At 38.7% G+C, this 13,190-nt stretch overlaps 1 protein-coding gene across 6 annotated transcripts in view; it reads right to left on the minus strand.

Moving 5' to 3' along the window:
- LOC122418535 (disks large-associated protein 1) overlaps positions 1-13,190 on the minus strand; it is a 28,358-nt gene that overhangs the window by 2,901 nt on the left and 12,267 nt on the right. For 3 of the 6 annotated variants that reach the window (XM_043432805.1, XM_043432804.1, XM_043432801.1), the window contains 7 exons: positions 7,593-8,026; positions 4,288-4,678; positions 3,450-3,799; positions 2,242-2,626; positions 1,795-2,059; positions 1,322-1,507; positions 936-1,073 (listed from right to left, as the gene is read on the minus strand). In XM_043432805.1, the coding sequence (XP_043288740.1) occupies positions 936-1,073; positions 1,322-1,507; positions 1,795-2,059; positions 2,242-2,626; positions 3,450-3,799; positions 4,288-4,678; positions 7,593-8,026 (2,149 nt within the window). Of the gene's footprint in view, positions 1-935; positions 1,074-1,321; positions 1,508-1,794; positions 2,060-2,241; positions 2,627-3,449; positions 3,800-4,287; positions 4,679-7,592; positions 8,027-12,733; positions 13,111-13,190 lie in introns of those variants that run through there. The other 3 variants (XM_043432806.1, XM_043432807.1, XM_043432802.1) reach the window with 3 other exon arrangements.

Here is a 13,190-nt window from a genome sequence, read left to right on the forward strand (position 1 = left end):
GTGCATTTATTTACTATGCGTTTTTTCTCAAATAGTTTTTTTCTTCTTGTATCGTATTTTTTCATGCGTTCGAGTTTGCTCGAGGGTAAAAAAGCTCCGTAGCATTGTTTCGAGTTCGTAGAAACATCGGGAGTTTCTTTCGCCCTTGGAATCCCTTGGGAATTGCTCCAAACAGTCGATTTTGTAGTTTCCAAACAGGAAACCATATCCTCGACGATTTTTCGCTTCCTCAAGTCTTTCAGAGCTCTTCTGGGCTTCAATTTACTCCATGCTGGACACTGACTAGCTACGGAAATGCTGGAACTCAAACTAGCGTCTAGATTCCCTTTGTGATCTTCGGAATTCGACCAGACGTCGATGACTCGAGAAAATCTTGCCAAATTTTTTCGGAAGCTACCAGGAGAATTTTCCGTTTCTGTATATTTGTCAAGTTTCCTCGAAGCCTCGAAAATTTCCCGAGATTCTGGCCAAGTCTTCGGGACTTGGATGTTTTCCAATTTTTTTGATTTCAAGGCAGAAACTCGAGCCATTAATCTTTTTAGATCCGGGTCCGTCAGGAGCTTACGGTGGACCGGAAGTTTTGGCTTTTCCACGCACCCGCGCCCCGCTCGGAACCTATTGAGTCGCGTTGAAGTGCAGTTCGATTTATTTTCCTTCGCATCGATGGAAAATATGTTTCCCTCCGTTTCTGGGCTTTTTTTTTGGCCGTTTTCTTTCAGGACATTGTTCGGCGTCTTGGGAATGATGGACGTGAAATTTTGAGCCATGGAATCTACTCGTCGAAAGGGACTTGAATTTTCTATGACACAAGGATTTTTCATATGCGGAATTTGGAGCTTGGGAATCTGTGGCTCAGGATTTTCTCGGTTTTGCATTATTTCGACGCTTCGTCGTCGGGTTTTTTGACGTTTTTTCGGCCCATCTCGACCACGTACCTCTTGCCATTGAGAACTTTTGAGCTTTTCTATTTGGGCGAAAATTTCGTTGACCTGAACAACTTGCAGCATCACCATGTCCCAAAAACCAGCCAAGTCTTCATAGGTCGTTGGGAATTTTTCACCGGGCACTTGACTCTTCATTTGACGAACATTTGAAACAAAGAAAAGCAACATTAACCATCGATAAAAACGTCTCGAAGCACGTTTGATTCGCTTAAAATTTCGTGACATTGTTCGAGAACATGACAAACCAAATATTAAACCAGAATTTTTCTTTCCCAATTGAAATTTCGACGATTCGTGACAAAAATGTAGCGAAACCACGATCGATTCGCGACAACATGAAAACTCGTTGAAACAACTTTTTCACTCGACAAACTTACAATATTTTTGTGACAAAGGCCTTCGAACTGTTGCATTTTTTGTTTAGCAAGAAGTCTGGCTTTTCCGGCAGCGGAGCGTAATTTGCCCTCAGCCTCTTCAGGCAATGTGGCTGGATCAGCTTTTGCGAGGTCAGCCTCAGCTGATTCTGCCAGTGACAAGAGCCTGTCTCTCTCGGCATTCAGCAGCTGTAATTAACAAAATTTAACAATAAATCAAATGAAATTAACAAATGAATCATGAGTCTACGAAGAGTAACTTTTCCAACGATTCTTATTCTTCCAAAACCGATGAAAGCATTCATGCCTGTCGTTTGAAACGTGTTTTTCTAAATTTGAGCAATATTTCATCATCCAATTTATAATTCATCCGTATTTTCACGATAAACGACTTTGGGAGTGAAATTTTTTGAAATTGGCGAATCGCGAATAATTTTTGTCAGAAAAAAAAACATTTGTTTCTCGATTGAGCTCACTCTCATAAAGTGATGTCCATGTTTTTCTTCAACTGGATTTACAACGGGTTCAATAGCTTGTTCAGTCGCAGCGATGCTTGTCGAGCTTGGGCTTGTTTCGAGAACGGGGAGAACGACTTCCGGTGCGGCTGGTTGTTGATCCGGTATGCTAGTTACACTAGCACTTAATTTAATAGACTCGTTTTCCCGGGAACTGCAGCTTGAATTCATACTCGAGGCTACTTTAGCGTTCGTGTCATTTTTGCGCTGTGACGTCACCGATATCCTTCGAAATCAATAAAAAGATCAATGAATTATCACGGTTCGTTCAATAGTCGAATATTTTCCGTGCTCCTCGGGCATTGGTTTGAAAAAATGCTCAAATATTTTGAATGCAAAACGTACATTGATCAGTCGAATGTTAAAAGTGAAAATAATTGTAAAAAAATGAAAACAACTTTGAAATACCTTTGCAAGGGTTTGATAACTTGTTCAGATCCATCGGTGGCCTTGCGCGGGCTAACGACTGGCAGCTGTGCACGAAATTCCGGTCTGAGGTGTCTCAGGACCGGCAAGTTTTTAAGAGATTCTTCAGTATTAGCATTATCGATACTTTTGTCATTGTTGTTGCTACTTTGAGTTTTATTGAAACTCGTGTCGCTCGTGTTTCCGTGAGCGGAGCCGCGCTTGAAAAAGAAACCTTGTGCCAACGCTCCCGGACCGTAGAGACGCTCCACTCTTTGTTGGATAAAAGACTTTTCGCTGCACGACGAATTGTTTATCGTTTGATTCTCACTCGCATCCAACGACGAACCGTTCGCGAAACTCGTTTCGCTCAACGAACTGTTCGACACTGAAAAAATGCATGAAAATCGTTAAGTTCAAATGTCTCGTGGCTTTCTATTATAAAAAATAAAAAGAAACATTTTCATGCGAAATATTTGATTCTCGTAGAAGCATTCAATAACTTTATTTAGTCTAATTTAAATGAAAATAAAAAATAAACTGAATAAAATATTTATTCAATATGAATGATTTTATTAATATTATTCAATTTAAAAATGTATAAATGTTTTTTAACCGGTTTACTCTGGTATTGGATCATATATGTACAAAAAAAAGTCGGGCCCATTCTGATTTTGTATCATATGTGTACATATTGAAATAACTTTTTCAATTTTCAACCGATTTGGACAAAAATTGGTATACAATGGTTTTTTGGGTCGCTGAGTCGTTTTTTGAACTGAATTTTCACCTCACACTACCCTTGGAAATGAGGAAAATCGAAGGTTGAGGGTGAAATTTTTCGTTTTTTCAATGGATTTTCATGCTATGTGACTTGAAAATTTTTAGTTTTTTATCACACTCGACTCTTTCATCGAAATCAAACAAAATTCGCTACCCCCGAAAAATGTGAAAAATAAGGGTTCAGGGTGAAATTTGTTAATTTTCCACTGCGAAAATTTCATGCTTTTTATCACATGAAAATGGAATCAGCAACCTTGAAAACCCTCAGCAATAAATTATCGTGATTTTCGGTAGCATATTGGCTCGTACCAGTTTTGGCACAAAACGGTAGAAAAAAGCTCACCAGTAAACCGGTTAAATATTTTGAAAATTGGGAGTCAAATAAATCTGATAAATCGAGGGTGCTTTTTGAAAAATTGAGATTTTACCGATTTGAGTGGATCTCGGTGAGGAAATCGATATGCTCGATGTGTAAGTTTTGGTCTCACGACTGTACGAAGAGCCGATTTGCACGGTGCCAGTGGTTCTCTTCACCGGTGATGTGGAACGGATCGGACTAATGTCAGCGAAATTAGTATGCAATTGTAGACCTCGATCGACTTCGGAGAATCCCTGATAGGAACTTATGGTGCTGCTTCGGGTTTCAGCGAAATTCTCAATTTTGCATTCCTTCGTTCCGTTGCTGAAACCATTTTGACGATCCATCGCGAGCGGCGATATCGATTGGCTCTTCGTTGGTGGATTCAATCCCGGTACTCCGAGACTCTCGCTTGATCTGCTTTTGTTTTCAACAAGCATAAAACACCTTTTCAGTTTCATTCGAAGGATTTCCCCTTGGAATACTCGCAATGCTGATTTTCTGTTTTGAACAATTTCCGGGCGATTTCAATGATTTTTCAAGCCCCCCCGTTCATCCAAAGCAGTTTTTTCTTGTATTTTTTCCAACTTCAGACTCCTCAAATCATTTTTCAACTCCCTTTTTTTGGTACAATTTGCAAAGGCTCGGACAAACTTTTCATTCGATTTTAACCGTTTTGGCCAACATTTTGAATGGTTTTCAAATAAAATTTATACATTTTTTATAATCTTTAGTTCGTTATCGTCAATGCAATGTCAAGAGAACCAAATGCAAGTTCTATGACGAAAAAAAAACCCATTGATTCCCCATTTCTCGTTGAATTCAAACTAAAACAACGAAAACATCCTGTCCCAACGTGAAAAATATAATTCCATCGTTACACGAGACACGAGTTACAAAAAGATCACCTAAATCCCGCTGGACTAGTTTCCCTCGTGATGAGCCTCGAGCCAGGACTGCTGTCCCTCGATCTGAAGCCTTCCCTGAGTTTGCTGTCGTACCTCGTGATACCGGAATAGCCACTGATGCTGCACGCTAAGCCCAAGTAGCTCGGCTTCTTAGCTGCTGTCAGCTGCTGTGGCTGCAGTTCGCACTCGGCATTGTTTTTTTCTCCATCTAAACAATCGACGAGTACGACGGGTGTTTGTTCCGTAAGTTGTTGTTGCTGCTGCTGCTGCTGTTTTTGGAGGGTTTCGTTGCTTCCGTTGGACAAATTTTCTTGAGGCGATTCGGCTTTGCCGTTGCAGGATAAATTGAGGCTGTGAAGAGTTTTCTCCGAGACAGAGCCCAAAGTTGCTTCTGCAATATAAATAAACTAATTAATTCAATCGAAGGAGCAAGGTGTAGAGGAAAATATGAAAAAGCATTTTTCCAATCAAGTCGATATTTGCATCGTTGAAATTGGCCAAAAATCATTTTAATATGACGCTGAAGTTTGCAACGTTGGAGCCCAACGAAACGACGTAAAAAAACCTCTAATGATTCCAGTAATTCTCCAATTTTGTTACCTACCCAATTCGAAATTCGTAGTTTTTCAAACTGCACCGATATTTCGTGAAATAAAAAATAATTGGTGAACTACGAATGTTTTTTCCTTCATTTCTTCGGACTCCAACGTTGCAAAATTCAGCGTCCTGTTTAAATTCATTCTGCAAATGAGTCTGTTGCATGCGTTTCGAGCTTGCGTTTAAAAAACGACGAAATAACTCGATCAAGCCAAATGGGGCGCAATCCCAACGATGCAAGTTCTCGATCATTATTTCGACAAATAGAAAAGCCTGCTCTGACCGCAATTGGCACACGCGAGGTCGAGAACAGACCGGAGACTCGCGACAAAACTGTACCGAGTGTTTAAATCGAGTACGCTGGATGGGAGGAGAAGAATATGCCTGAGGAAGGGAAACGAGGGGGGAAAGTGAATGCATTAGAGTTCATGATGCAGCGACCTTGAACCTCATTTCGCGATTTCGTGAACAGCGATCAAACCGATTTTCTGAGCACTGCGCGACTTTTCGATTCCCCAAACGGGGGGGGGATCGATTTTTTCATTACTTTTAATTAGCGATAAACGAGACAACGATCGAACTATTTTTTTTCACGGTCCCACCAGCTTCGCCGGTCAAACGAGTCCGGAGTCGCAGCTCCCATTCTCATCGATTGACGTTTCTCGTTTACTTCTTACGAAATCGATCATAAAAATGGATTTTTAGATTTTTTCTTACACTGTTAAGTACCCTGTTCCAAATGAAATGTTCGTTTGTTTCTTAAGGAGTTGCATGGGTTTCACAGTTTCAAGAAGTCCATTTTTTTTTTATTGTCTTATTAATTTCTACAACATTTCGAGAGTTCTTTACTTTGTGGTCCAGGAATCGACGATTCAAAGTTAGAAAAAATTTTTTTTTTACAGTTTTATTGTTACTCAAAGCTTTAAACGAGTTTTTCTCGAAACTGTGTGTTTCAAAGTCGGTTGTCAAAAGTTCTCGAAAACTACTCAACCGATCTTGATGAAATTTTACAGAGGTCTTCGAAATACAATTCACGAGGATTTGGACGAAGGATTTTTTTTTTCAATGACAACTATTTAAAATAAATAAATGCTGAGCAAATTTTACCAAAATTTGCATTTTTTTTAAAAAAGGTCTCGCAAAAATCCAATTTTCACTTTTTTTTCCTTCGTCCAAATGCTAGTTTATGGTCTTAATTAAAACACAATTTTTTTTTTCACTTCAGATGATCCTGTCATGAGTTCTACTGTCAACGCGGACGCACCTTTTTCCCCGAGGGGTCACCGGAAATGTGACGTCACAGTGGCGGAGTTTTGAATATTTTCCTTTGAAAATTTCATAAATTTTTTTCCAATGTTTATCTTAAAAACCGTGAAAAGTTTGAATAAAATATTTCATTTTTTATATTAAAAAAAAATTGTTGAAAATAGAGCTTTTTTCTACCGATTAAACCCATGTAACCCCTTAATGCAACAATGCGTTCAGGTTGATTGAGAGTTCTTGATCTCCGATAAAATCGATCCGGAGGCCAAATATTCCAACGATTTTATAAATTTCTCCAATTTTTAAGCCGAAATGTCAATTTCCATACGAGGGATTCTCTGTCAAACCGGCCACTTTTTTTTCGACCATCTCGGATCTACCCCACAACTGATTATGTCACAGTACTACTAAAAGTGAATTTTTTCAGATTTTTAAATTCATAATTTCAGAAAATATCGTTTTTTTTCCAATGAATATATATCGGAAACTTGAAGTAACTGAAAAAAAATGTTTTTACATAAAAGTTGTAGTTTCGCGTTAGCTTTCGAGCGGACGACTCTAAATAATTTTTACGTTCTGGTAACGATGATTTTTTACGAAAAAAAGGGAGAATTATTTTTTTATTCAGAAACAGCCATTTTTTTTGGCTGAAAAAATTACAGATCCGTACCACTCTGGCGATTTTTTTTACGAGATCGTCAAACATACTGAAGGACTCTGTAATTTTTTGAGTCAAAAAGACCGGCTATTTCAGAATAAAAAAAATTAATTTCTGTCATTTCATTTTTTTTACCCGATAAAACCTCGATCCGTGCCACTCTGGCGATTTTTTTCCGATATCGTCAGACATGTTGGAAAACTCTGTAATTTTTTCAGCCAAAAAAAAATGGCTGTCTCTGAATAAAAAAATAATTCTTCCCTTTTTTCGTAAAAAGTCATCGTTACCAGAAGGTAAAAATTATATCGAGTCGTCCGCTCGAAAGCTAACACGAAACTACAACTTTTATGTGGAATCATTTTTTTTCAGTTACTTCAAGTTTCCGAGATCTATGCAATTGATAAAAAAACGGTAATTTCTAAAATAATGGATTGAAAAATCTGAAAAAATTCACATAGAGTATCTTCTAAACTAGTTGTGAGCCAGATCTGAAACGGTCGAAAAAAAGTGGCCGCTTTGACAGAGAATCCCTCATATACGTTTTTGTATATTTTCGTTCTCGAAAGCACGCGCAGTACTCGAGGCCGTTGGGAACGAATGGAAGATGAGTCGAGCACCGAATAAAATATAACGTCTCAAGTTTGAATGTGAGAATGCCCATAGTGATTTGAGACCGTAGAAAAAGTAACGAAATCTCGAGTCGAAGGTATTTTCGTAACTTCGAAAGTGCCTCGAATTGTAAATTGTTTAAGAATTATTGATTTTTGGTGTTGTTGAGTATCCGAACCTGAACGGTCGGAAGCAGAGCGGTCAACGTCGAGGCTGCAATTGCCGATGCTCTCCTGGCTAGTCATGTTGGGATGTCGCTTGTCGGAGTTCTCGGAAACGAGCTTGACCGACGAGTCCTCTTCGATCGAGGATCGGTCCGGATCGAGGCGCTGGTAATTGAGCGGCTGGACGGCCAGGGAGAGCGGCCTCGGTCGACGATTTTGAGGTCCGACCGCGCGAGCGGACTCCTCGTCAAGGCGCGTCCCGTTGGCGGACGTCGTCGACGTTCGGGTGTCCTGGCTCTCCTCAAGGCCCGCCACCTCGCCGTGACCGGGACCTCGACGAGGACGCCTGGCTCCTCCAACTTCGCGGAGTCCTCTCGTCTCCGCTGCTTCCGTAACTTCCCCTCCGACTGCTTTCTCCGCCCCCGTCGTGCGTCGATCCTCGTGGACACTGCCGGATTGTTTCCTCTCTCAGTTCCCTTTTTCCCTTGGGGCTCACTCTAGTGCTATTTTTCGTGCATTTTCCACCGCTCATTCCAGTATTCAGGCTTTCTAGTTTTTTTTCGAGCTTTTTTCAAGGCCCCTCGACCCGAAGTTACTACCAATGAGTTTCACTCACTTTTCACTCGATCGCAGCGACATTTTGTAACTGAGCGAGCCGAGAGGCTCGCAGCACCCAACAAACACTATTTTTCGAAGGAAGCTTTAAGGATCAACCATGTTGAATGCATTCAACATTTCAAAATTATACAAATTTCAATGACGCTGAAGTTTCCAACGTTGGAGTCCAACGAAATGATCGAAAAAAACTCTCCAATAATTCCAGCAATTCTCATATTTTGTTCCCTGACAAATTTGCGATTCGTAGTTTTTCAAGCTGCACCAACGATTCGTGAAATAAAAAATAGGTGAATTACAAACGTCTTTTTCGTTCATTTCGTTGGACTCGAACGTTGGAAACTTCAGCGTCGTAGAATTTCATTAAATTTGGTGAACATATTCTTTAGTGCCACATTTGAGAATACAAATTTTTTAAGATTTTTCTTCTGTACAGTTATCGAGTAATTGATCACTAAAGTTCACGTGTTCTCTCACTTCTTTTCGACCATTTCAGATCTACTTCATAACTGATTATATCAAAGTACTACTTGAGGGCACTCTATGTGAATTTTTTCAGATTTTTAAATTCATAATTTTCGAAAATATTGTTTTTTTTTTCAAATCAATGTATCTCGGAAACTTGAAGTAACTGAAAAAAAATGTATTCGCACAAAAGTTGTAGTTTCGTGTTAGCTTTCGAGCGGACGACTCGAAATAATTTTTACGTTCTGGTAACGATGACTTTTTTACGATGAAAGGGGAGAATTATTTTTTTATTCAGAAACAGCCATTTTTTTTGGCTGAAAAAATTACAGAGTTTTCCAATATGTCTGACGATATCGGAAAAAAATCGCCAGAGTGGCACGGATCGAGGTTATCGGGTAAAAAAAAATGAAATGACAGAAATTAATTTATTTTTATTCAAAAATAGTCAGTCTTTTTGACTCAAAAAATTACAGAATCCTTCAGTATGTTTGACGATCTCGTAAAAAAATCGCCAGAGTGGTACGGATCTGTAATATTTTCAGCCAAAAAAAATGGCTGTTTCGGAATAAAAAAATAATTCTCCCTTTTTTTCGTAAAAAATCATCGTTACCAGAACGTAAAAATTATTTAGAGCCGTCCGCTCGAAAGCTAACACGAAACTACAACTTTTATGTAAAAACATTTTTTTTCAGTTACTTCAAGTTTCCGAGATATATTCATTGGAAAAAAAAAACGATATTTTCTGAAATTATGAATTTAAAAATCTGAAAAAATTCACAGAGAATCACTAGTTTGACAGAGAATTCCGGGCATAAGAAATCTGCCTTAATGCGTAATTACACGGAGAAAATGGAGTCGTTTTGTATAGCGAGAAATATATTATTTTTCAAGAATTTTAGAAGTGCTTAGGCACCGATTCCAAACAGCATAGTATTTTTTGAATTTTGCAATTTTTCGTTCCTCCAATTGTAAACAGCTTTATGTGGATAGCGAAAAGTGATGCACGTGCAAGAACTATATTTTGTTTTGTTTTCGAGTGTTATTCATCGCTTACTGATAAGTAGAACTGTATTGTTAATCACAAATTTTGATTGTCAGCATAGTAAATTCTATTATAAATACACGAATATAGACCGAATACGTGTGACATTTTACCATACATATAGTTTTTTTTTAGGGTTGCCCGAGCATACTTTAACATATAAATATTTGAAGTGACTGAAAAAACATTTTTCACTGTGCTTATAGAAAAAAAGCCTCTTGAGTCTTTTGAATAAAAAGTACGAGCATTGGTCTTTTCACTATGGTGGATAGAACAGTTCTCAATGACGCTGAAGTTTGCAACGTTGGAGTCCAACGAAATAATCTAATAAAACTCTCAAATAATTCCAGTCAATTTCTTATTTTTTTCCCTGCCGAATTTGCCATTCGTAGTATTTAAACCTACACCAATGATTCGTAAAATAAATAATTGGTGAATTACAAATATTTTTTTCCTTCATTTCGGTGGACTCTAACGCTGCAAACTTCAACGTCGTAGTTCTCATTACTGCTCTTCGAATTAATGCTGCAATCCAGTTATATCCGGTCCCCGAGATACTATATTCTTAGTACTTTCCTCTAGAATTTTCAGCCTCGTTTTCTCCGTGCACTCGATAACTAAACAGAAGAAAATTTTGAAAAAAATTATGTCTTCGCACTTGATGTTGAAGAACATTATCACCAAATTTCATCAATTTCTTATCATTTTGACGAATGCAGCCACCCTCCTTAAGAGCTTTGACTTTTGGAAAATTGGCGCTCCACCCGGGCTCCGATTTACGATGGTACCCGATGGTAGTAACTTCGCACTCGAGCTTCGAGCAGGAGAGGCAAAATGGCCCGGCAGTTGGAGAAAATTTCGAGAATTTTATTTTCTTGCATTTTTACGTTTGCCAATAAATAACAGATCGCGGTTTTGAACGAGGAATTTTGAAATTTTCGATTTAATTTAAGAGCGTTTTCGATGAAAAACATTTTCATTTACCATTTTTCAAATTAGGCTCAATTTCATTTAACTTCTGCACTGAGAACTAGGTTTTCTCGGATTGGAAATCTTAAATTTTCAGCCATTCCGATGGGGAAAGAGAAATTGAGATTCGCGAGGTTAATAAATAGAATAAAAAGATTTTTCGAGGCCAGCGAAAACGAATTTCGAAATTTCTAGACTCGACCATTTTGCCTCGGTGTCCCACATTGCGCCGGAGCATTCTTGCACACGATTCTGCGTCTATTTTTACAAAGGTAACACAAAGTAAGGAGTAACCACGACCAAAATGCATTTTTTCTCATTTTTCTTCAGTCGTCGGTTAATTTAATGAATTTTCAATTAACCTCGTGCACTTTTTACAGTGAAATTATTTTTCATTTTTTCTCTCTCGCATTCTACTCAATTATTACTGAAACGAACTTCTACGTCTAGTCGATAAGCAAAAAAGTTGATAAAGTTGACGCCAGATTCATTACAAAATGAATAATTGATAGTTCAATTGAGTCGACGTCGATCGTCGAACGACAATTGAATGGATCGACATTGATCGACAACCAAGGAGAAACATCAGCTTGAGAAAAATAGTGATAACGCGATGAAACTTCTAAAATACACTTTTGGATATATTTCCGCTAGCCTTTCCAATTTCTAATCCACTACATTGAGCCATTTTTTAGTAAATCATTTCCAAACTTTGAATATTTGTGAGCTGCGCAAAAAAAAAGTGCTATTCCGCAGCCTGAACTCTAAAAAACATGCGTGCAAAATTGGAGGTCGTTTCGTTCTGTCATATTTTAAATATTTCACACAAATTCCACCCAGAAATGATGCATCGATAATGCAGATAATGGAAATGTGTCAGGCACAAAAAAAAACAAGAAATTTATGAAAATTTTGGTTTATGAGAAAAATGTGAATGAAAGTGGATGGCAACGTACTCTTCCGAATTAACGGAACAATAGATTTTTAATGATATTTTTCAAGTATGAAAATAGTATTCGTGTCGTAGAAAGTCATTCTTTAAGGTGCAATTATTAATAATAATTCATAAAAAGAGAAGTTAAATTGAAAAGAACTAGGTCGATCTTCCTTTTGGGTGTAGCGAATAATTATTTGGCCAAATAACAAAAGGATCGAGACAAAAGAACAAGAGTTGACTAATCATAGGAAAATGATCAGTAAACAGAACGGGAGCTGATTACAAGAATGAAAATCAGCGAACAATTTGTACAAAGCAGTATTAAAAATATTGAACGAAAGTGAAAAATGTTGTGTCCAATTTTGAGGTTATTTCGAGGCTGTTTCGTAGTAGATACAAACAATCAATACATAACCTCACTCGACGCGCGCGAAGCTGATGTTCCTTCTTATCTCGAATCGATGTCGATCGGTAATTAGATTAAATCGATTAAGTTTTCGATCGAATTCGAGTCGTGCAAAGCGAATTTTGCCAGATTTTTTAGGCCCGGTGAAAAATGGCAATTTCAAAAGATTCCGATGGTCTGATACTGAACGATAAATTTGACGATTATTGACTATTCTAATTGTTAAACAGAGGAGTGCCAAAAATACGTGCCCGGCGGTACGAGGGCTCCGCGTGCAGGTGCCAATTAGTTACAAACACAAACGCACGGACACGCAAACACAAAAGACAAAAAAATAAGTGAACGTCGCGTGCTATTTACAAATAATTGAAAAAATCGAGCGGGATCGGATGGGCGGCAAAAAAAGAGAAAATTTATAACCAATGGGATTTTTTGGGGGATTCAAATGGGACGGAATGGAATTACGAATGTGGGTACTCGGAAGAAAGAGAGCGCGCGATCTTTCGGGCCAGATCGTCGTCTCTAGTCTCAAAAATAGAACGGTCGTTTCTCGTGCCCGCAGCGGCGACGTTTCTCTCACAAAAGGGGTTAAACTCGGTATTTCAGAGTGTCGGAAAAACACTTGAGCGGCAGGCAACATTAAAGGGAGAAAAAACTCTTCAAATGTCTCAAACTCACACTTTTATCGCACAAATTTCTTTTTCTCGATGCAATATACCTGCAGCGCCAGTTTTTCCAGAGGAAAAATTTCGTCGCTACACTCTTTTTGCTCGAAGCACTACGATTCACGGTGTAAGTGCCGCTCTCGATTTTCAACGGCATTTCGACACGCTCGCGATCCTTCTCGACCTCTAAACTCTCTATTTTTTTCGATCCGCTCCCAAAAACTTGATCAACTTGCCCGGACGCAAATCAACGACCATTTTTTATTCCTCATTCTTCTTTCGACGCTACTTTTTCCACGATTCTCTTCACTCACCTCCGATCGACTCTTAAACACTCGAAAAGTATTTTCGAAAGGAGAAACAACCACGAAAATTTAAAAGAGAAGAAAAACTCGGAATTGTTGGCGCTCGCTGCCCTCTCGAACACTCGCCGAAGAGTGCCATCCCTCGAGCCGCTAAATTCTCTATTCGCCCCCCCCCCCCCCCCCCCCCCCGCCTCCCTCTTCACTC

The sequence above is a fragment of the Venturia canescens genome, chromosome 11, assembly GCF_019457755.1.
Source record: "Venturia canescens isolate UGA chromosome 11, ASM1945775v1, whole genome shotgun sequence".
In the NCBI taxonomy this organism is placed as follows: Eukaryota; Metazoa; Arthropoda; class Insecta; order Hymenoptera; family Ichneumonidae; genus Venturia; species Venturia canescens.